The following is a 23,316-nucleotide window of genomic DNA, read 5'->3' on the forward strand; positions in this document are numbered from 1 at the left end:
AAGCTGCATTCTGTGGACCAGGAAGGAACCGGGACAGACCATCAGGCAGGACGTTGGGCACTCCAAGAAGTGAATGGCACGGGGCCAAACCATGAGAAATCAGCAGATGAGCTACTCAAAGCGACCAGCTCCAAGAGACAAGGACCAAAGAGACACACACCCTCAGTTGAGACATATAACTACTGGGAAACAGTCCAAATGGAGCTAGGTCACAGAGACCGGAATAATCCAAACTCACCGCAGAGCCTGCCACACGACCACAAACACTCAAACCGCTCTGTGCACCCGACGAAGGAAGGAGGCCAACATCCCTAGCTGTTTACCTGAAGGGCGAGGGCAGACCCCAAGCAAGGAGACCCCATAAGGGAGAGTATCCTGAACAAACCAGGGAAGACAACCCTGACTGGGCAAGGATAGCACTTAAGGAGTACATAAGGAAGGGAACCCTGAGCACATGTAGCATCAAGCACACTAAACTCTTTGCTCAAGCTATGCAAATATGTATAAAACAGCCTTAAAGCAGAATTGCCATGATCTGTATTGCGGAAAGAAGCTAGCTTAAAAACAAAGTTGTGAATGTGTAACAAAAGTTGCCTTTTTAAATGGGCTCCCTATAGCCCAACTGAGTGACTTATAGCCCAAAGTAGCAACCCCGCCTCAAAGGCAAACACCACATAAATAAAATGGGAGGCTGGAGCCAGAGCCACCAAAACGGGCAACCAGGAACAAATCAGAATAAGAACTGGTGGAGGAGCAGCCGGCTGATCCACTGTGCCTTTCTCCTCCTCTCAAACAAGGGGGGCAAGGTGGTGCATTCTAGCACATGCTAGTTTTACTAATTTTGTATGGTTTGTTTACATTATTGGGAAGAGTTCTTTTGACAGTTTTTGAGATTGCTCTCATTTCTAACCAAGCAGCAGTCTGTTTTGTTTTGCTGACTTTTTTGGTGCGAATCAAAAGTGATGAAATTCAAGATCATCATAGTACAGTACCACACACACACACTACCAGCAGACTATGCCAGCAGACGATGCAAAACGCATCACAATATACTACACATCGCTAATTCTAGGCACAATGCCATTATTATTATCAGCATTCTGATAACAATTGTGCGCAATTTTATAAATTTATGTAATACAATGTGTGGACCATCAGTATACTCAAAAGAATTGTGTGCATATTAGTGATACAATTATTATATTCATAGGATAATAAAACAGTGTTTTTGCTGTTATTACACTTTATATACACGTTATATATAACGTGTCTACGTTCTTGTTCACCATAATGAACCACTAAGCTGGTATGGGGTACAAACAGCTTAGCACCAGCATACACCAGTCAGCAGATAACGTCACTTTACACAGCAAGAAGCTGCCTCCCAAACTACTATGCACATCACTAATTCTCACCACAGTGCTGCTATTAACATAATCCTGGTCACTAAATCCTTCAAATGAATAACTTTCCACAAGTTTATTTTGAAAAGGAAAATGAGCCGTCATTTCAAGATGCTTACATGACCCAAACAATGGTAGAATGCTGTGGCTGTCTGCCTAGCACTGTGAACATTATAAACAGCATTGTGTTCACTGATATCTGAACATTATACTCAGTGTTTATCACAGTCAGGCTCTGCTATAATACTTTCAAAATAATAACAGTTCCACATATATTTCGTAATTTTTAGTGATGTTGTGGCTACAAGTTGAACAGTGGTGCTGTTAGCTGGTGCTGCATGTGCCAGTTTTGGTAGCTCACTCAATACTGTGGTCTTCATATACCCAGGAATGGTGTCCATTATTTTTTTCTTCAAAATTGTGTCTGTTTACTGGAGGCCTCAGGAAGCCAATGTGAGCCCGTGTACCCTCGCCCGTGGGGGCCTCGTAGCCTGGTGGATAGCGCGCAGGACTCGTAATTCTGTGGCGCGGGTTCGATTCCCGCACGAGGCAGAAACAAATGGGCAAAGTTTCTTTCACCCTGAATCAGCCCCTGTTACCTAGCAGTAAATAGGTACCTGGGAGTTAGTCAGCTGTCACGGGCTGCTTCCTGGGGGTGGAGGCCTGGTCGAGGACCGGGCCGCGGGGACACTAAAGCCCCGAAATCATCTCAAGATAACCTCAAGATAACCCATAGGGGTTCTAAAAGCTTACACTGTACCCTACTACACCATGTGATGTGATGCACAGCAGAAGGGTTAAGGGTGAGGACCATCCCAAGCGAAGAAGCCCCCCTAATGGGAGAGTTTTCCCGAACACCCCAGGAAAAGCAACCTTGACCATGCAAGGGCAGTATTTACAGAGTGCACAGGGAAGAAAACCTTGAGCACATGCAGCTCCAGTACACTAAACTCCTGGCTCATGCACAACTTCCTTGTAAGAGAACAGCCTCAAAGACAAAACACCCCAGGAAAATGGGAGACCAGAGCCAGAGCGATGTCAACTACTAGGCACAGATATCAGTCAAGAAGTGGCTGGTAAGGGCCCAGCTGACCTGGGCTGGCTACCCAACCCCCTACCCCCAACAAGGGGGTAGGTAGAGCTAGTTAGTAAGGGGTAGTTTCACAAAGTTTTGGTTGTTTGTTGTTATTGTTGGGGACTTCTTTTGTCAGGTCAAAAGGAATTCAATCATTTAGGGGCTATGGTCTCATTTTGACCAAATTAAAACAGACCACTATGCAGTGGTCTGTTTTAATTTGCTGATCTTTTTGGGTGCCTTCCCTAGGTAATGTTAAAGATGATAACCTTTAAATTTAAAGTGATCATAGGCCATCGCTCCCTGCTCCTCTCTGAGGAGACCAGGTTTTGGCTCGTGGTCCCTGGTAGACATAAAGAACTCTGCAACTGATGACACTAAGTAGTATGGCACATAATCAGTTTGATAGCTTTAGGGAGCTGGTGGGGTTCCCTCCCCTTCCCCTCCCCCCAGAAAAATGTACTGTAGAGACAATTATATGTGTAAGAGCTATTAGAGTACTTACCTTACTTTTTCATAAGCACTGAAGGACGATGCCCTTGTTGCGTACCCAGACTCAAGGATCTCACAATGTATTGTATACCCAAGCAATTCTTCCTGCTCAATTATACCTCGAATAAGACTATCTCGACTTCCGTAGTCAAAATTATCGGAGAATAGAGAAGGAACGACCTCCGAACACACAGCAATGCCAGGGTCATGAGCAGCAGGCACCACTCGAAGAGTGTTAGTGCTCTCAAACAGCTCCTGAAATAAAACAAAAACCAGCATTGAATGTAATGAAATGCCTCTTTCTGGATGAGCCCCAGTAGTTCATGTAGACCTTGTGGCTCCCTCAAGTTATCTCGCAGCGATGGCGCTCATCTACGAGGTCACATTTGCCGTGGAGTTTTGTTTGACCTACCGAGGACCAGAGCCAGAACCTGACCCCACCCTCTTAGAGGCACAGAGACTTGCTGACACTCTGCTACCCCACCAGAAAAGCATCCAGGAAATCAGTAAAGTTTTACAAATACTGATGGGTTCATAGATGCCAAAGCTTTAAAACTGCCTAACGAACTCCCCAAACAATGTAAATAAACTCTTAAATCTCTTCAAACTAGTGTGGGTTAGTTAACACTAACCTCCTCCAGTAGAGGAGGGGCCAGAGCTCCAGGTCTCCCCAGCCTTCCAAGCCAGTTCTGGAGCAGATGTAAACAATACACCAACTGACAAACTTGGAAGGAAGGGGAATGGAATTAGGGAGCCACCAGGGTTCATCTAGAAAGATGAGCCAGTTTCAAGAAATTCAATCTTTTGTTTCCGGTGCAAGGAGTTCATTTGTCAGTTTTGAAGCTTTGGTCTCTTTGAACCCAGTAGTGGTCTCTATCTTTTGTTTCCGGTGCAAGGAGTTCATTTGTCAGTTTTGAAGCTTTGGTCTCTTTGAACCCAGTAGTGGTCTCTATTGGTTAGCTGACTATCTGGATGCTTTCCCAGTGCGGGGCAGAGTGTCACTCGCTCCCTGCACTTCTGTGAGGGAGCCAGATTCTGGCTCCCTCATACCCCAGTAGACCAAACAGAACTCCATGGTTGATGGGACCTTGTACTTGAGAGCCATCACATAAATCGCTTCAGGGAGCCACAGGAGGTTCCTCCAGAAAAGTAATTTAAAGAATCAAATAATTAAATATAAGTTAGATATACAGTATGCAAGCAATGTATATTTTTAAGAAGTTAAAACCACTTTAGCCTATAGTTCCCTTACATTTAAAAATATTAACAAGACAAGACAAGACAGGACAAGACAAGACCCCCCCCCCAAAGGAGGAGGAGTTACCTCCTTTGAGGGGATCTCCTCCAACGCCACTGCAGGCCGCAAGAAACGACCCAAAAAGCCCACAAATTGTGAGACTAGGCGTGAGCAAACATAGCAAGCCTCCCCCCCATTGCCCCGTCAATGCTGCAAACTGTGAAAGGGCCGACGCCCTTTATAAGAACCCGAACTGCGAACAGTGATCACCGCACCGACCAGACACAGACGGTTATGAAGGGGGCACCGGCTCCAAAAGTGGTGCCTGTGGCCTACCCCGACAGGCGGAACCCTGAGCCCTAGCACGACCCCTCTGGGAAGAATCCACCCGGGATCCCCGGAGAACCAATAAGTCAGACATCGGACGACAGCTGGAAGAAGCCGCCTGCACATACTGCTCGACCGCAGAGTCCGCAAACAGCAAAGAACAAAAGGGCAAAGACAACTTAAGAGCCAGGGCCCAAGCAGATTCCAAAGAGGAACCAAGCACAACCTGTCAACATGCGAGACGCACAGCAAAAAACCGCAACAGAGCATCCCGCAGGATCTTTCGCAAACAGCTTCAAAAGTGCTGACAACGCACGAGCAGCCAAGATCAAGGCACCAGACCCAGGAATGGCCCCAAGCGCCTCTACATCCTCCACAAGCCAATCCAAAGACAGCTCCAGGAGGGAAAAGAAATGCAAGACCGAAGCCAGCAAGCCACTAGTGCAGAAGTCCTCAGCCACAAGCGCAGCCGACAAGGAAGGAACCTGCACGTGAAGCTGAATCGAGCCAACATCCCGCAGGGCAGGAGCAAAAAGACACTCACTAAGGTGCTCAAAGTCACCCCCGGCCCCAGGAAAACCTGGACCACAGTCAATGCCTCGCGCCACTCAAGCGTGCGGGTATGATAGAAAGTGCCCCAAGCATCCAACGACAACAACGGGCAGTTCACAAGACAGGACGACTCCGGAACCTCATAACGAACCCAGTATGGAGACGAAAACCTGAAGGAAGACGGATTCATCATAGAGGTATATTCTGGGTCACACAGGAGGTAAGCTGCAAAGGCCGCCCACACCTCAGTACGCGGGAAGCAGAAACTTCCAGAAGGACGGAACCGAAGGACCCGCAGGGACACGGAACCGAACCTGGGAGGAGCCAAACCCAAATCTGATTTGTATGCAAAGGGGGGAAAGAAAAACTCCACTCCTTGTAACAGAAAGCCTTGCACTGAGGGTTGGAAAACCCAGGCAGGGTCCAATGGGGCCCAAGGCCCTAAAGTCTGCTCCTCCCCACCCCGGAAACCTCCAAGTCAGGCCCCGGGTCGAGTCATCCTCCAAAGACCCGGCCTCACAAGAAAAAGCCGGGGCGGCCAAAATAGCAGGAAGAGAGGGGGGGGTCCACTGGTCAGACCCGGAGCTACGGCTGCAGGAACAGATTCGAATGTCTCCATCGCCACCCCGGAAGGGACAACCCCCGAAACTGCCAGTCTCAGAAACTTCTAAACCCTGCCCCAACCCTGAAGCCCTCAGATGCTTAGGAGCTAGAAGCATGGGGAAAAGGGGGACAGAATGAATCACAGCAGGGGAAGAACGAGGTGGCACAGACTGAACCAAAGCTGATGCGGCCAACACCCCCAAGTCCGGAACCCTATAAGCAAAACAGGGCAGCCTTGGGGCATTTCAGGAAGCAACCAACCTAGCACATTGCAGCAACCTAAACCTAGCCTGCAACGCGTGAGCCGCCTGCACCCGAATAATGCCATCAGTAGATTGGGTGAATTGAGTCGCAAACAAGCAACAACGCTCACAGTACTCCGGGTCGAAGGTGTCACCGACCCAACAGGCAGCATGACAAAGGCAAAAACCATGAGCGTTGCCATGAGACAAAGGGACAGAGCAACCCTCAAACTCGCACAAGGCGAGAGGAGGACCCAGGAGTCATATCCATCGGACCCCGTATACCCCTGTGGGGTTCCCAGGGCCCCTAGACTGGTACCACTAAGGGTAAGACCAGGCAGGGGTACTGCTAGCCGGCGCCCAATGCTACCAAACAAACTGCTAAAGCTGAACCCCCGGGATGTGTACACTCACGAGGGCGAAGCAGGGGGGACCACCGAACACAGAAGGTCAAACCCTAATATAACACGGGGAAGAGACACCAAGGCAGACCCGTCCCTAACTATGTTAAGATAGAATGAAATTGGTCAAGAAATAAATCAGTCACAACTTGCAGAACTTAGGAGTTCTCATTTTTTTTTAACTTTTTTTTTCTACAGATTTCAAACTATTTTCTTTGTCTCTTTAGTCTCTTTAGGCTGTTTTAATGAATAGGGGCCAAATTAGGTTTTTTCACTTATATAAAGTATACCATAAATATATCCCCTTAAATCATTATAATTATTATAATTATCCCTATATTTTGTTTTGTTTTTTTGGGGGGAAGGGCATTATTACTTCTTGAGTTCATTTCAACACATATTGACCTACAACTTTCACATATTCGAGTACGAATGCCAAACAATGTTTATTAAAACACACAAGTAAGTTAATGAATTAGAACTACTTTATTCATTGTCGGTAACTCCAAATCCAATTATCTCTAGAACTAGAGTTTCAAGTTTGAAACAGCTTCAAAAATTCTGGTTTCTGACCGATTCTCACCATTTTTACATGTAGTGTGCACAGCTGTCTGTTCTTATAATACTATAGAACAGATGTTTCATAAACCCAAAACATTTGGAGCCATAATTTTGTTGTATAAATTTGGTGCATACGTATTTCAAATACACCACCATATTGACGATTTTTTTTTACACTAAACTATACTGAAAACTTATATTCTCAACTTATGAAAATGAAGATTATATGCTGTTCTGAGAGCATAACAACACCAAATGAAAAATTGGTGATATTTTATATTTTTGCAGCCGACTTGAAAATCTGAACTTTTAAATATTCAATTTAATAATTATTTTTTATGTTATTGTTTTTCAAGTTACATTGGTATCATTTAGACAAAGTTGGAGCATTTGCCTTGTAGATTATGCACAAAACATTTGAAAGCATTTGAGCACGTTTGAAAAACTGAGTTATATGCCCCATTGCCTATGTGCATTTTTAGCAGCCTAAGGGTTAAATATGTCAAAACTAGAAGATAGAAGAAAAAGAGGAGATATGATCACTATGTACAAAATAGTAACGGGAATCGATAAAAATTGATAGGGGAAGAATTCCCGAGACATGGAACTTCAAGAACAATAGACCATAGATTTAAACTAAAAGCTGGCGAATAAATATAGGAAAATTCCCTTTCACAAACAGTGGTAGATGGTTGGAACAAGCTAAGTGAGAAGGTGGAGTCCAAAACTGTCAGTAGTTTCAAAGTGTTATATGACAGAGTACTGGGAAGACGGGACACCAAGAGCATACCCCTCATCCTGTAACTACACTTAGGTAATTATAATGGGACATAAAAAAAAAAAAAAAGAGCCCTCCAGAAACACCCAGAAGACAGTCAACACACCACATCACCGATGCGTGTGCAACCGACAAAAGTTGCACCAAGTGAAAAGAAATAACACATCTGTTAGCCACGAAGACCACGGAACCTCATAAAACACCCCAGAAGGATAAGACAAACACAAAAGAGGCAGGGTTCAACAAGGCGGAAGTGAAGTCACGCAGGAGGCATGGACAAAAAATTAAAGGCCTCATGAACTGCAGGAGGGACCCAAAAGACTTGAAACCTCCGGAACGATGAAACTGATGGGCCCAAAGGCACACAAAAACGAGCCCTGGGAGGACTCGCATACACACAGTTATGGAAATATTAAAACCTCCCTGTAAAGGAGGCCCTAAGCAGAGGGAACAAGGAACCATGTAGAGTCGAACTCCGTGCACAAGCAGCTCCAAGCACTCTGAACTCCTGGTTCATGCAACACCACAGTGTACAGGAACTGCCAAAAGGCAAAAACCACCAATTAGCTGAAAAGCAGAACACTGGAGCCTGAGCAGCAGGGGTAACCTGGCACACATTATACATCAGATTAGAACTACAGATGATGACCAAGAGCTGCCTCTCCCCCTCCACTAAACAAGTCGGGGAGGCAAGGCGAACGAGCTTGGGCTAGTTTCGAGAGATTTCGACCATTTGTTTACGTTGTTGGGGGAGTTCTTTCTGTGGTTCTCAAGGCTTCAGTCTCACTTGAAACAAGCAGTGGTTTGTTTTGTCTTGCTGACTCTTTAGGTAGCTTCTCCAGCGATGGCATCAATAAATATATAATTGTCACCGCTCCCTGTGCCTCTGTTGAGGAAGCCAGGTTCTGGCGCTGGTCTCTGGTTAGCAATAGAACTTCATGGCTGATGTGACCTGTTGTGGCACAATATCAATGACAGTAGCTTCAAGGAGACACAAGGGGCTTTCCCCAGAAAAAAGTATTTGACACCAATAACTGCCAAAACCTACAGTTGGTATAGAAAGTTTGGTGGAGCAGTTTGGCTGCTGATGGCTAAGCAGTTTGCCAGTGGAAGAATCTGTGATGAGCGTAGCACTTGCTTCCTTATCTCTGCAAGTCTCATTATCACCATTCAGGTACACACACGTCATGATGACACTCTTGTCTGCTGTACGACGCTCTCTGAAAAATGATAAATAATTTTCAGTTTGAAAATATTGCTTTAATATGTGACACAATATGCTTCTCTGAGCAATTGACAGTTGCCTACTGGCATTTATTTTCACCATATATTATTAGTATCTTGGGTTTATGTTGGGGGGAAGGGGAAGAGGGAAGAATCTGCCTGAAAGAAATAATAGAACAATACAGTATAGGTAAAGAACATCAGAGATACTAAAAAAAGAAAAAAAAAGCGTTGAATGTAATGAAACGCTATTTTCAGGGTGAGACCCGGAGGCTCCCCGGAGCTATACCGGGCTGATGTGTATATATTAGAATGTGCCAACAGTTAATCGGTGGAGTTCTAGGCCTCCCAGGGATCAGCGTCGGAACCTGGCCCCCTTCAGAGAGGCATGAGGAGCAATGGTCTTTAGACACCCCCATGTAATTGAAAGCAGTTTATATCTGCCATCTACCAGGTCAGGCACCCAGAAAGGTGGAAATCCCAAAACAAACTACAGCAGGTTAAAAAATTGCAAACCGAAAGCCGAACTAACACGTAGAACTCCCCAATCGAAAACAAGCAAACAAGCACATCACCACCACAGCCACCACGCCGCTGTGATGAACTCCACAACTCCCCCTTCCTCGGGAGGGGGAAGGGGAAACCCCAGACCCCCTTGTGCCAGTTACCTAACCCCAGTTCAGAGGCTGAATATAAAAAATGCAAAAAACCACAGATTGGGGAGAGGGAGGGAGGGATGCCAGGGAGCCTCCGAGTCTCACCCAGAAAATTGTGTTTCATTACATTCAGCGCTGGTTTTCTATGTAGAGCCCCTTCGGCTCCCCAGAGCTACCTAACCAAAGATAAAGGAAAAGAGGGGCTTACCCTGGAAGCAGCCGCCACTCGCTCCTCAACTTGAAGTCGAGACAATTGGCTGCAACCTGCAGCCCAAGGCTACACGTGCCTAAGAAGGGCCAGGAACATTAACAAGGTAACGTGCGGCCAGGACCCTGTTTGACCTCCTAAAGCCCCATGGCCAAATGTCAGCCCAAGAAATATTACCAAAAACAGGAGCCAAAGCTGCAAACTTTTGAATGTCGTGGGCACGAGGATAGACTGCAGGCTGGCTGAACCGAATAATCTTGCGGACGACCTGGGAGACCCAAGACCTGAAACAGAGAAGAAGGGGAAACCAAGTTCACCCAAAGCGCGTCTCCTGCCACGAAGGCCATAGCGCACAAATAACAGCGAAGAGCCATAACCGGATACAAAACATGATGCGTCCTCAGCCAAACCAAGCATCAACAACCCAAGGACCCCTTCAGAAAACAGTAGTCTTATCCTTCACCAGAAAAGAAAGACGGCTGCAAACGAACAAAATGACCACAAGGACCAAGAGAGCAGAAACCCCCTGTGCTGGAGGAGGGCATGAAGCTCCCCAACCTGACCCCAAGAGGCCAATGCCAACAAGAAAAGAACCATAGAAAAACAGTCCAGAACTGAAGGGGCCACCACAAACCGAAGAAGAGAGAGAAAAGAGAGCACCCGGTCCAACGACCAGGACGGCTCAGGCGGCGCATGAGCAGGCCAGAGGTGATACAATGCCCAAGAAAGCTTGCAGAATGGAGCAGAAGTGACATCCATCTCGAACGCTAGTTGAAGCGGCTCCACCAGCGCTGCACGATACGAGGCGACAGTATTTGGCATAAGATGATGGTCCTGAAATAACCAAGAGAGAAAGGACCAAACAACTCTACCAGAAATCGAAGACAACCTACGAAGAGTTACGAAGTGATGAAAGGACCGTCAGGAAACTTCATACTGTTGCAGAGACGAAACTCGCAGGTGGGACACCATCAACGAAGAAACCTTATCACCATACAAGTGGTGATAAACTCTCATAAAAAAGACAAGATACTAAGAGCAGAGAAGATCGAACCATCCACGTACCGAACCGGACCGATCTGCTGAAAGACGCGGAGCCATGGGAAGACCCTCGGGTTTGAACACTGAGCAAGCAGTGCCTGAAACCAGGGTTGGGCTGGCCAAAAATGGGTCAATAGGACTACTCGCCTTTGGTAAGTATCCAAGCGAGCCAGGACCTGGAGCAACAACCGAACTGGTGGGGAGAGATACAGGCAACTCCACCTCGACCAGTCCAGCCAACAGACATTGACCCCGACGGCCTCGCAGTCGGTGAAGGGCGCCACATATACCAAAAGACACCTCGACCACGCCGATGCAAAGAGGTCCACCTCCGGGCGCCCGTTTGTCCGGCAGAGCCAACTGAACAAGTCGGCATCGACGATCCATTCTGTGGAAAGGGAAATGAACCAGCCAGGCCAGTTCGCCAGGCTGTTCGCCAGGCTGTCCGCCAGGACGTTGGACATTCCCTGAACATGAACAGCCAGGAGAGCCAAACCCCGAGAACTCAGTAGACGAGTCACCCAAAGTGACCAGCACTAAAGAGCCAAGGACCACAACGAGCCTCCTCGGTTCAGGCAATGAACCACCAGGGAGCAGTCCGAATGGAGCCAAATAATCGATCCGCAAGCGACCCGAACCCTCCGAAGCGAATACCATGAACAGCAAACTCGTCCAGTTCATTCATCCTCGCTGCGAACTCCCGCACCGTGCTATAAGCCCCAACGGAAAGACGGACCCCACCACCTCTGGCCGAACTGGAGAGCACTGGTCACAAAACCCCAGCCTAGAGATGATGTGTACATGAACACATCGAGCAAGGGCTCGGGTAGGCGCCACAGCACTGATCCCGAAAAACCTGAAGAGGCCCCCCAGAGGTTCGAACCCAGCGATAGCGAGAGAGGCGGAAGGTACGTCCCCGAAGGAACCAGAACAGTGGTCCAGGCAGAACCCCTCACGGCCTCTGGAGAACCAAGTCCGACATAGGCCAGCAACTGGACGAAGCCGCCTGTAGAAAATGCACCCCCCCCCCCCCCACAGGCTCTGCAAATAGCAACAGACAAAAAGAAGACAAAATTCTAAGAGCCAGGGCCCAAGCAGTTTCCAAAGAGTGGACGAGCACTGCCTGCCAGCACGCGAGGCGAGAAGCAAAAAACAGAGACCCCGCCTTCTTCAGAATCAGCGCATACAACTTCAAGAAGGCAACCGACGCTCGAGCTGCCGAGGCAAGCACATCGGACACTGGCCTGGAACCCAGCTCCTCCACATCCTCCTCGAGCCAATCCAAAGACAGCTCTAGCAGGGGAAAAGAAGCGCAAGCCCAAAGCCAAATACCCATGGGCGCACACATTCTCGGCCACCAGGGACGCCGAATGGGAGGAAACCTGCACGTGAAGCTGCACTTGGCCGATATCACAAGGAAGCACAGGGGGGAACAAGCACGCATTGAGGTGCTCAAACTCGTCCTCAGGTTAGCCTGAACGACCGTAGTCAACTCCCGCTATTCAAGCGTGCGAGTCCGACAGAATGTATGCCAAGCCCCCAATTAAGAGAAAGACCAGTCTGCCAGCCAGGAAGACTCTGGCACCTAGTAATGCACCCAGTAAGGAAAAGAGGAGCCAAACTCAAAAGAAGGATCCATTATCGAGGCGTAATCTGGGTCTCACAAGAGGTAAGCCACAAGGGCCTCCCGCACCTCCCTCGGCAGGATGCGGGAAGCCAAAAACCTCCGGAAGGGGAAAACCGAGGAACCCAAGGGAACCCGTTACTGAACCCGGGAAGGAGTCGGACCCACATCAAACTCGTACAAGGGGGGGGGGGGGGGGGGGGAGATAGTAAAATCCCTCCCCCGTAACAACAAGCCCCGAGTTGAGGGGTTCCAACACCCATTCAGGGTCAAATGGGCCCCAAGCCCCCCAAGTAAACTCCTCCCCAGTCCCAGGATCCTCCACGTTAGGACCCAGAGCCGAGCCGTCCTCCAAACCCTCTACCTCTGGAGAAAAGGGAGAGTCCACTGGAAAAGCAGGGATGAAGAGGGCCCGCTGGCGCGAATCAAATGCCCTGGCAGGAGGAACAGACTCGAATGCCTCCTCCGCCGATCCAGAAGGGGCAGTCCCCAAAACCACCCAAATCTCACAACCAAGAAACCCCTGCCCCAACTCCGAAATCCTCAGACATTTGGGAGCCAGGAGCAGGGGAGGGGGAAGGGGGAGCAGGATGAACCACAACAGGGGAAAAACAAGGAGACGAGGACAAAACTAGAGTCAAAGCGACTAACACCCCAAAGTCCAGGTCCCTATAACCAAAGCGAGGCAGCCACAGGGCATCCGGAGAGGTAATTAACCTAGAGCATTGCAGCAACCTAAATCGCGCATGTAACGAAGATGCTGCCTGCACCCGATCAACAGTATTACCGGACTGGGTGAACTGGAGTACACGCAAAGACCACTACTCACAAGACTCTGGGGTCAAAGGTGTCATCAACCCAACAGGCAGCATGGCAGAGGCTAAGACGGTGAATGTCACCCTGAGACAAGGAGACAACCTTCAAACCTTCAAACTCGCACAAAGTGAGGTGGGACTCTGAGGTCTCCTCAAACTGACCAATGAGCCCCAAAGAGGGTTTCCAGGGCCCTTAGGCTGACTGCTAAGGGAAGCCCAGGCAAGGTACTGCTAACCGGTTATCCCAGAGCTACCAAGCAAACAAACTACGCTGAACCCCTGCAACGTGTGCAATCACGGGGACCTAGCGGGGAGCCACCAAAATCATACAAGTAGTCCTACAGCCACACCAGGCAGACCCCCACCAGGCAAAAAAGAAAAGAAAAAGAGAAATTGCACAAAAACACAATGTCCTCAGGGGAATATATCAGACAGCTTCAAAGTAACATGCAGCCAGCGACGATACTACCTCCTACCCAAGGTTAAACATGAGTAAGAACCCCAACTGACCCCAAGAGCAGGCAATCACCGAGCAGTAAAAACCCCAGCCTAGAGGTAGACTCCCAAATGGCCTATGGAAGATAACCCTAAACCACAAGGGCAGTACTTAGAGAGCACCAAGGGAAGATGACCCTAGGCACATGCAGCCCCAGTATTCTAGTGTTACTCCTGGCTCACACACCATCACACAGTAAAACAACACTGCTATAGACAGCACTGCTCAAAAGAATGGAGCCACAGTCAATCAACCGCCACTAAACACAACAGCCACTGATTGGGGATGGGTAGCCAGCACGGGAGATCTGGGACCCTCCCTATCCCCTCTCGGGGAGGGGGGAATTGCTCGGACAGCAGCATGGCAGCTGTGGTGACGTCATGCTTGTTTGCTTGTTTTCTGATTGGGGAGTTCTGTTTACTCGTTCGGCTTTCGGTTAGCAATTTTTTTTACCAGCTGTAGTTTGTTTTGGGACTCTTACCTTTCTGGGTGCTTGACCTGGTAGATGGCAGACAAAGACTGCTTCCAACTACATGGGGGTCTCTGTAGGCCATTGCTCCTCATGCCTCTCTGAGGAGCCCCAGATTCTGGCGCTGGTCCCCGGTAGACCTAGAACTCCATCGACTGACTATTGCCACAGTCTAATATATACACATCAGCCCAGTATAGCTCCAGAGAGCTGAAGGGGGCTCTCCACAGAAATACTCATTTTAGAAATGATTTATTAATTTTTATTATTTCGAGGCCATAGGTCACTGAACTGCAGTAAAGAATTTCAAACGAAAAGCACATGGTGCTGTGTGTACAGGGAATAGACCAGTCCACCCGCGCTCGAGTCGTTTTGAAAGTTAGAGCCTATATCGTAAATAATTTATCAAATACTATAGCAGATGTCTATCATATTATAGTATATGTTTTGTTTTATATTTAGTTCAGAAATATAATTAGGATAATACAAATCTATTAAAACACCAGTTTTAGAAAAGATTTATTAATCTGAAACTTTCAGTCATGGGTCACTGAACTACGACGACACATCGAAGGAAAACCAAGTGAGGTTTACAGTACAGTATACCCTATATCTGTCCACCCCTCACTTATGTTGTTTTATCACAGAAAATGTCTATAAGGAGATTTCACCACATGTAGCTAGCTATTCATGCTTCAGCCTTTAAATTAATTTACAAAGATAGATGTGTGACATAAGTCAGTGAACGAAAATCATGGAAATTTAGTCGTTCACTTATGTAGACCAGCCTGGCTGGTGTTTGGTTAATACAGTATGGTTCACTTGGCCACTTGTGTGATCCACTTGGCCACTTGTGTGATCCACTTGGCCACTTGTGTGATCCAACTTGTCATATGAAAGAATTATTAATTGTAACTTGTGATATACAGGTACAGTAATGGGAAAGTTTTCCACCAGTCTGTGAACTATGTGCCAACATCATAAGCAAATATGCACATCTTCCGCTTCGCCGAACCAGAGTTCGTCGAAACGGGCGAGTAAATCCGGCCTGAAAAGTGTGCGACCTAGCCAGAGATATGCCGAATCAAGGTTGTACTGTAATTGAATCTGATGTCTTGGAGATCAGAAATGGGGGACGATTTCAGTACCAATCTCTGAACAACCTTAATTACCCATAGAGCACTTTTTAGGTGTCTATTCCAGGGGACAACCTACAGTATAAGGGTCGTACATTTGTATGAAATAAAAAAAATCAATAAATTACATTACACATTATACACCCCCAAAATTTTACGATAAAATTTATTCTTGGAATCATTCATATAACCGTGAAAAAAATAACATTACAATATTTATTCTAACAGTTTTTTATTATATACATTTCATGTTTCAATGTGTTCTTGGAGCATGTTTATTTGACTTTGTTCATGTAGCACCTGCACCAGTGCATATTTTGATCTAGTGTTGGATGTCCGGAAACTGGCAACCACTTAGTGACCAGCAAATTTATCCTAAGTGTATTAAACTCTCTGGAAAAGGGGCACCAATACCTGCCAGCATTTAGGATGTAAAGAATTAAGCTTCCTTGAAACAAAAAACCATATAACTCACTTGTGTTTTGTCATTAGTGTTTTGAGATCAATAGTTGCAATTAGATCTCCTTGTACGAGGAAGAAGTCATCATTCAGGAGAGATTTTGCATATAAATCCCTCATGGCATCGCCCATTGACTGGCAGTCTTCAGAAGAAACCACACACGTTTTCAATCCACAGTCCCCACGGCGCGTTGAAAAAGCCCTACCAATGTACAGTATGTATATATTATACATATTGATATAATTACATATATATAATATTGATATAATTATCAAAATGTAGGGGTACCACTTCTGGTGCAATTGTAGAGACCCATAGCCTTGGAGAAAAGAATAAATGGTATTCAGAGAAGGCCTTGTAAATTCTTCCTGAACACTCTAATATTTTCTTCTACCACCCCCATTTTCTTACATACAGTATATTTTATGTTTATTAAGTAAATTATAATAATATAATTATGTATATTATATTGATATAATATACATCACTATAAACAAACTACAGTAATGGAAATTTAATATGAAGCAAAATTCCTTAACAATCCAGAGTGATTTTGGTTGAGAATCCTGTGGGTGGCAAGACACTAGGGCAGAAGTACTTGTGGAGAGCATGTCCAGCACAAGTTCTTGAAATTCATGTGTTGAGAAAGTATGATAAATTGAATGAACTGGCAAGGGTATTCAAAATACAGTATAAAGGTTGGATGTATTATGCCTGATAATCACATATTTTCATAAAAGCCACATAGATAATCAGAAAGATGAGGTATAGTTACAGTCCAGTGTATTTAGGAGAGGTATGATTATGGTTACATTAGCCATAGTCTCAGAAATTAATATAAAAGCTCAACCAAACCACCGGGGAAGGCGAGAACCACCACTCTGAAAACACACCAAGGCCACCACAGGCCGACAATCAGTGACCGTAGCCAAAAAAAAAAATGAGAAACCACTTCCTCAGGAAACAAAAGCAAAGAAAGGGAGAAGCAGAAGCGAGAGCCAAGGCCCACGCCTAGTATAAAGACTGGGCCAGCACGGCTCACCAACACGTAAGATGGGAAGTGAAAACAAGGAGACTGCCTCCCAGTGGATCAGAGCAAACAGCATAAGGACGGGCGATGACGTAGAAACAGCAGAGACCAAAACCCTCCGCAAGAGGAACCTCACCAAGCACCTCCACGTCCTCTGAGAACCAAGCAGAAGAAAGTCTAGGAAGCTCAAGAAATGCATGACAGAAACCAAGTGTAAGTGGGCACAAAGGTTGTCAGCAATCAAAACAGATGATACCAGGGAAACCTAAGCATGCAGCTGCAATGACCCACATCATGGGAGAGGCAGCAGTGAAGAGGCATGCAATGAAGGACTCAACAGAACACTCTAGAACACCTGCAACACAGTAGACACCTTCCACCATTCAAGCACGAGAATACAATGAAATTGTGCCAAGCCCCGAGTGAAAACAAAAGAGTTGGGGTTGTCCTGTCAGCCAGGACAACCCCAGAACCTTGTAATGCACCCAAGAGGAGGAAGAACCAAACTCGAAGGAAGCCGGGTCCATAACCAAGGAGTAAACTAGGTTGTGCAGGAGGTACGTACATAGGGCCTACTGAGCCACCACCGGGGAACTCGGGAGGAAGGAAACCTCTGGAAGGATGAAACCGAACCGCCGAAAGGCACTCTGAAACGAGCCCTACCTGGAGATTTTATCTGGAGTGGGTTTTGAGAGTTCTTCTACTCCTCGAGCCCGGCCTGGAGCCAGGCTAAACTTGTGATAACTCGGTCCTTAAGGCTGTTATTTGAAGCTGCCCGTAGGCCCACATATCCACTACAGCCTAGTTGGTCCGGCAGTTCTTGCAAGAACTTATCTAATTATTTATTGAAAAAGTCCACCTTTGTTCTGGCAATATTTCTAATGCTTGCTGGGAGAGTATTGAACAGCTGTGAACCTCTGATGTTCAGACAGTGCTATCTGATTGTGCCTATGGCACCTCTACTTTTCACTGGTTCTATTTTACATTTCCTTCAGTGTCTTTTGCTCCAGTATACAGTATTGTTATTCTACTGTGCAAACTTGGGACCTGGCCTTCCAGCATCTTCCATGTACATATTATTTGATACCTCTCTCGCCTCCTTTCCAGAGAGTACATCTTGTGAGCTTTGAGATGGTCCCAGTAATTTAGGTGGTTTATTGTGTCTGTGTGTACTGTATAGGTTCTCTGTATTCCCTGAATTTCAGAAATCTCTCCTTCTCTGAAAGGGGCAGTGAGTACCAAGCAATACAGGATAGCACCAACGATTTAAATGGTATTAGCATTACTGTGGGATCCCTGTATTTGAAAGTTCTCATAATCCATCATATCATTTTCCTGGCTGCCACTATATTTGCTCGGTTAAGTTCATCAACATGTCAGGTCGTTAAGCATCATAATTCCCAGATCTTTTACAAGTTGTTTTCCTTGTATGATTAAGTCTGACCATGTCTTGTAACCCTGTGTTTTATTTAGGTTCCTCATTTCTGCCATACCTAAGTATCTGGAACTTATCACTATTAAACATAATGTTATTTTCCGCCACCCAGTTGAAGACTTTATTAATGTCGGCTTGTAGTTTTTCAGTCTTCTACTGAGGAAATTTTCATGCTGATTTTTGAATCGGCAAAGAATGACACAAAGCTGTGACTAGTATTTTTTTGTCTATATCTGAGACAAGAATGAGAAAGTGCAAAGAATGAGAAAAGGACTGTGCCCTGCGGTACAGAGCTTTTAACTACACTTGGACTTCATCTTCTTTAACTGACTGTTACGCTTTGCATTCTGTCTGACGGAAAATTGAAAATGCAATGCTCCACTTTACCCATTACTCCAGTTGATCTCATTTTATTTATGAACATCACTCCACGGTCACACTAAAAAAAGGCTTTCGACAGAGTTCCGCCTAAGAGATTGTTCTGGACACTGGAACATATAGGAGGGGTAACAGGCAAGCTTCTAACATAGAAGAAAAATTTTCTAACTGACAAAAAAATGAGGGCAGTAATCAGAGGCAATGTATCGGACTGGAGAAATGTCACAAGTGGAATACCACAGGGTTCAATTCTTGCATCGGTAATGTTCATCGTCTACATAAACGATCTACCAGATGGAATACAGAATTATATGAACATGTTTGCTGATGATGCTAAGATAATAGGAAGGATAAGAAACTTAGATGATTGTCATGCCCTTCAAGAAGACCTGGACAAAATAAGTATATGGAGCACCACTTGGCAAATGGAATTTAATGTGAATAAATGCCATGTTATGGAATGTGGAATAGGAGAACATAGACCCCACACAACCTATAAATTATGTGAGAATTCCTTAAAGAATTCTGATAAAGAAAGGGATCTAGGGTGGTTCTAGATAAAAAAAACTGTTAGCTGAAGACCACATTAAGAACACTGTGCGAGAAGCCTATGCTACACTTTCTAAATTCAGAATTGCTTTTAAATACATGGATGGAGAAATACTAAAGAAATTGTTCAAACCTTTTGTTAGACCAAAATTAGAATATGCAGTGGTTGTGTGGTGCCCATATCTTAACACTTTCGTGCTATCTGGACGCGCCGGCGCGTTCGGTTTCGTCTAACGTAAACGCATAGTGGACATAAAGTTATGTCTACTTTTAAAATATTTGTATAAAATTCAATTTTTATCCGATTTACTTTGGGTTTGTTTCAAACTGCGCGCTATGAGGCTCCCTTTCTCACCACTAGGCTGCATGGTACAATAAGTTCATGAAAGGTGTGGATAACTTCGATCAAATGGTATTTTGTCCCAAACGGGTTGCAGGTGGGTGACTTTAGCCGTTTATACTGGTAATTCTTCCCCCATATCATGTATTATATGCATATGTCTGTTTAGGGAATTTTATTCCGATCAATATACAACCAAAAATAACTGTGTGCAACAAGTATAAACTTGACAAACATAACAAAAGTAAAAATATTTCGTGTGTGTTTGACGCTCACTGATATGTTCCAGCGTTGTTTTATATTTGTCGCTATTCTAACTTACGCTTTGTTGATATTTTTTACCTATGGGCACATAGAACATTCTATTGCGAACACATTGACATAAAAATGAATGACGTACATAGAAAATTAATGTCATGTGAAATAAGTATAAACTTTCAAAGCGCCGTGCGTCGTCCCGTCACCGATACCGGGTAACAATTTCACCACTTCCCACACTCTTGCGGGCGAGCTGCATCATTATTCTACGCTTATATTCATATCACCGTGTTGGGAATTTCATTGCGAGTCCATTGATACCAAAATTAACGCTGTAGAACAAGTGTGGAGGTGATTACAATCCCAAGAGTAAAAACATTTTGTTGCTGATGGGCGCTCACGGCGAGTCATCTACGTAGTTATTTATTTGGTGCTGGTATCCCTATATGTTTCGTGACTTATTTTACTGATGTTCTTCTAGAGAATTTTATTGCGAACACGTTGGTACCAAAATGAAATACGTAGCATGAGAACTAAGGTCAGAAGAGTAAAAAGAGTATACACATTTTTGTTTTTACGCTTAAGCGATAAAAACGCAGCGCGCACATTCGGTTGGCTGAGTGACCTTTGCGGAGAGCGCGAAAGTGTTAAGAAGCACATCAACAAACTGGAAAAGCTGCAAACACATGCCACTTGAGTGGCTCACTCTCTCACTCTCTCTTTCTCTCAGTCTCTCTCTCTCTCGCTCTCTCACGCTCGCTCTCTTTCTCTCACACTCTCTCTGTCTCTCTCTAAATAAATAAATAAATAAATAAATAAATAAATAAATAAATAAATAAATAAAATAAATAAATAAATAAATGGTACACACTTGTTCAGTACTTTGTGTACGCATTTATGCCCAATTCATCTAGAGCAGCAAAGTGTTAAGAAGAACAAGATAAAATATTTTTACCAGGTACTTATTTTTACCTAATTTAAAGTGACTGCCCATGGCAGTTTGAATAGCACTTATCTGCATCTGACACTTCACATTCATGAAGCCATGAATAGTATAGGATGCCATTTAACAAATGTGATTCCAACACTTACCGGCAATGCTGACGAATCTTATCAGCATGGGGTTGAGCCCGGCAGTAAACAATGGCTTCATTGACACCACTACGCTCAAGCCAGTCCAATGTATATTCAAGCAATGGTGTGTTAACAAGAGGAACCAATTCCTGCAGTGCAAAATTTTTGTCTTAATAAAGTAATCAGAACCACCATAATACACTGGCTAAGATATCACTTCCTCTGCCACTAACTTTATTAATGATTCATCAAATGCTATACAACTACAACATGTAAAACTTTCCAAAAAACAAGATTTATATATTTATTAAGTCCAGTCCACAACACAAACACCTCCCACCCTCGTACCTACCTACCACCCAGTCATGGCAAGTATTAGGGAACAGTAAGGTTCCAGTCAAGAAGAGTGTAGGGCTAAGGACAAAGCTGCAGTGTTAGAGATCCTGACGGGGATACAAATGGATGGGGCTGAACAATGCCTAGAGAAGGTATTCTGGCTTGTCCAGTACATTAAATGCAAAAATCAATTGATAAAGGGGGTAGTTAGGAACGAGGCCACCAAAGAGGACAATCTAGTAAAGAAGAATGTAATACATTGTAATGGAAATACAACTACAAAATGTAATTAAATACAAAGGTATTCCTTCAGAGGGACACGACCAGGGACAAGATTATCGAGGCAGCTGATGTAAGAAAGAGGTAGAGGGAGAGGGAAGGGAACCACAGTCTCCAACCAAACAATCCCAGAGAGGGAGTGAGGAAACCACAGTCAGCAATTCAGAAACCCCAGAAAGAACTGCAACACCCCCACCTGCCACCCCATAGGAGCCCCCCCCCAAGCCCAAACCCTCCCTTCCCCCCCTATACAATGTCTACCATGCCACCTAAATCCTCCCTCCCCCCCTCACCCTAAGCACCCCCCTGCTTCCCCATACCTTGGCCTTTCTCCTGCCCCTTGCAGGCCTAAGCATGATTTAAGCTCTCCATCCCCCACCCCACCTCCCTCTAAACTCCTGGTACCTACCCCACAGGAGTACAAACCTAACCAAAAAGCCTTGCACATGGAACAGCCTACTATACCAGTGGGGAGTGTGTGTGTGATAATGGACATAGGAAAGTGAGCTTCAAACTAGTGTACTCAAACATCGATGGGATTAAAAGTACAGTAAAGCAAATGAGCTGGATGAAAGGACACAAGAAAACCCAGATATAATAGCACTCACAGAAACAAGATTGTCAGGCATCATAACAAATGCAGTGTTTCTGCAGGACTACTATATAGCAGGAAAGAGAAACGGAAGAGGAGGCCCCTGCTAATAAAGAAGACTGGAGTTTCGAAGAGATGGGTATCCTAGGCTGTGAAGGAATCAGAGACTAAATAACAGGAATTATGATAATTAATCAAATTACATTAGATTCATCAAATTAGAAGCTCCCATGGGAATGAGTGACCACAGCATACAGTACTAACATTTGAGCATGTGATGGAAATAGAGATAACCTATCCAAGGAAGGGATCAGAAAGGAAAAGGCTGGCTTACCGAAGTTGAAACTATAATGAAACAAGGAACTTCTTAATGGAAATACCATGGGAAACAGAACTCAGAGAAAAGGCTGTACAAGATATGATGGCCTTAATCCAGAAGTGGCAGGAAACTGCAGACAAGTTTATCCCAACCCAAAAGGAGAAAAATTAAAAGCAACAGATGAATCGATGGTTCAATCAGGCATGTAAGAAAGCAAAGCAATTAAGTTCAAGAACATGGAAAAACTACAGAAATAATAGAACACCAGAGAACAGAGGGAGATACCAGAGGGCCAGGAATGAATACCTCAGAGTGAGGAGAGAAGCAGAGAGACAGTTTGAAAATGACATCACAAGCCAAGACCCAACCAAAATGCTCCACAGCCATATCAGGAGGAAAACAGCAGTGAAGGAACAAGTGATGAAACTGACAAAAAGGAGAGACTAGATTAAAGAATGACAAGGTGTGTGAAGCACTCGACACGAGACTCTTGGAGGTCTTCACAATAGAGAAAGAGGAGAAGTCCCTGTACTGAGAGAGAAGACAGTAACCAAGTAACCTTGGAGGAATCTGAGCTTACCAGTGATGAGGTTAAAAGAAATCTGTTGGACCTGAATGTGACAAAAGCTGTTAGACCCAACAGAATCTCACCATGGATACTAAAAGAGGGTGTAAAATGTACTCAGTGTGCCACTCTTTATAGTGTATAACAGGTCACTGCAAACAGGAGACCTACTGGAAAGCTGGAAGACAGCTAATGTGGTCCCAGTGCACAAAAAGGGTGATAGGCAAGAAGCATCGAACTATAGGCCAGTTTCCCTAACTTGTATATCGTGCAAGATGATGGAAAAAGATTGTGAGGAAAAAGCTTGTAGAACATCTGGAAAGAAGGAGCTTTGTAACACCACCAGTATGGGTTCAGGGAT

At 45.2% G+C, this 23,316-nt stretch overlaps 1 protein-coding gene across 1 annotated transcript in view; it reads right to left on the reverse strand.

Moving 5' to 3' along the window:
* The window catches only part of LOC123754503 (eukaryotic translation initiation factor 2B subunit epsilon), a 54,268-nt gene that overhangs the window by 25,257 nt on the left and 5,695 nt on the right, over positions 1-23,316 (reverse strand). The window contains exons 2-5 of the mRNA XM_045736956.2: positions 20,883-21,013; positions 15,816-16,001; positions 8,720-8,891; positions 2,984-3,225 (exon numbers count right to left, since the gene is read on the reverse strand). Coding sequence (XP_045592912.1) covers positions 2,984-3,225; positions 8,720-8,891; positions 15,816-16,001; positions 20,883-21,013 — 731 coding nt within the window. The remainder of the gene's footprint in view (positions 1-2,983; positions 3,226-8,719; positions 8,892-15,815; positions 16,002-20,882; positions 21,014-23,316) is intronic.

The sequence above is a fragment of the Procambarus clarkii genome, chromosome 18, assembly GCF_040958095.1.
Source record: "Procambarus clarkii isolate CNS0578487 chromosome 18, FALCON_Pclarkii_2.0, whole genome shotgun sequence".
In the NCBI taxonomy this organism is placed as follows: domain Eukaryota; kingdom Metazoa; phylum Arthropoda; class Malacostraca; order Decapoda; family Cambaridae; genus Procambarus; species Procambarus clarkii.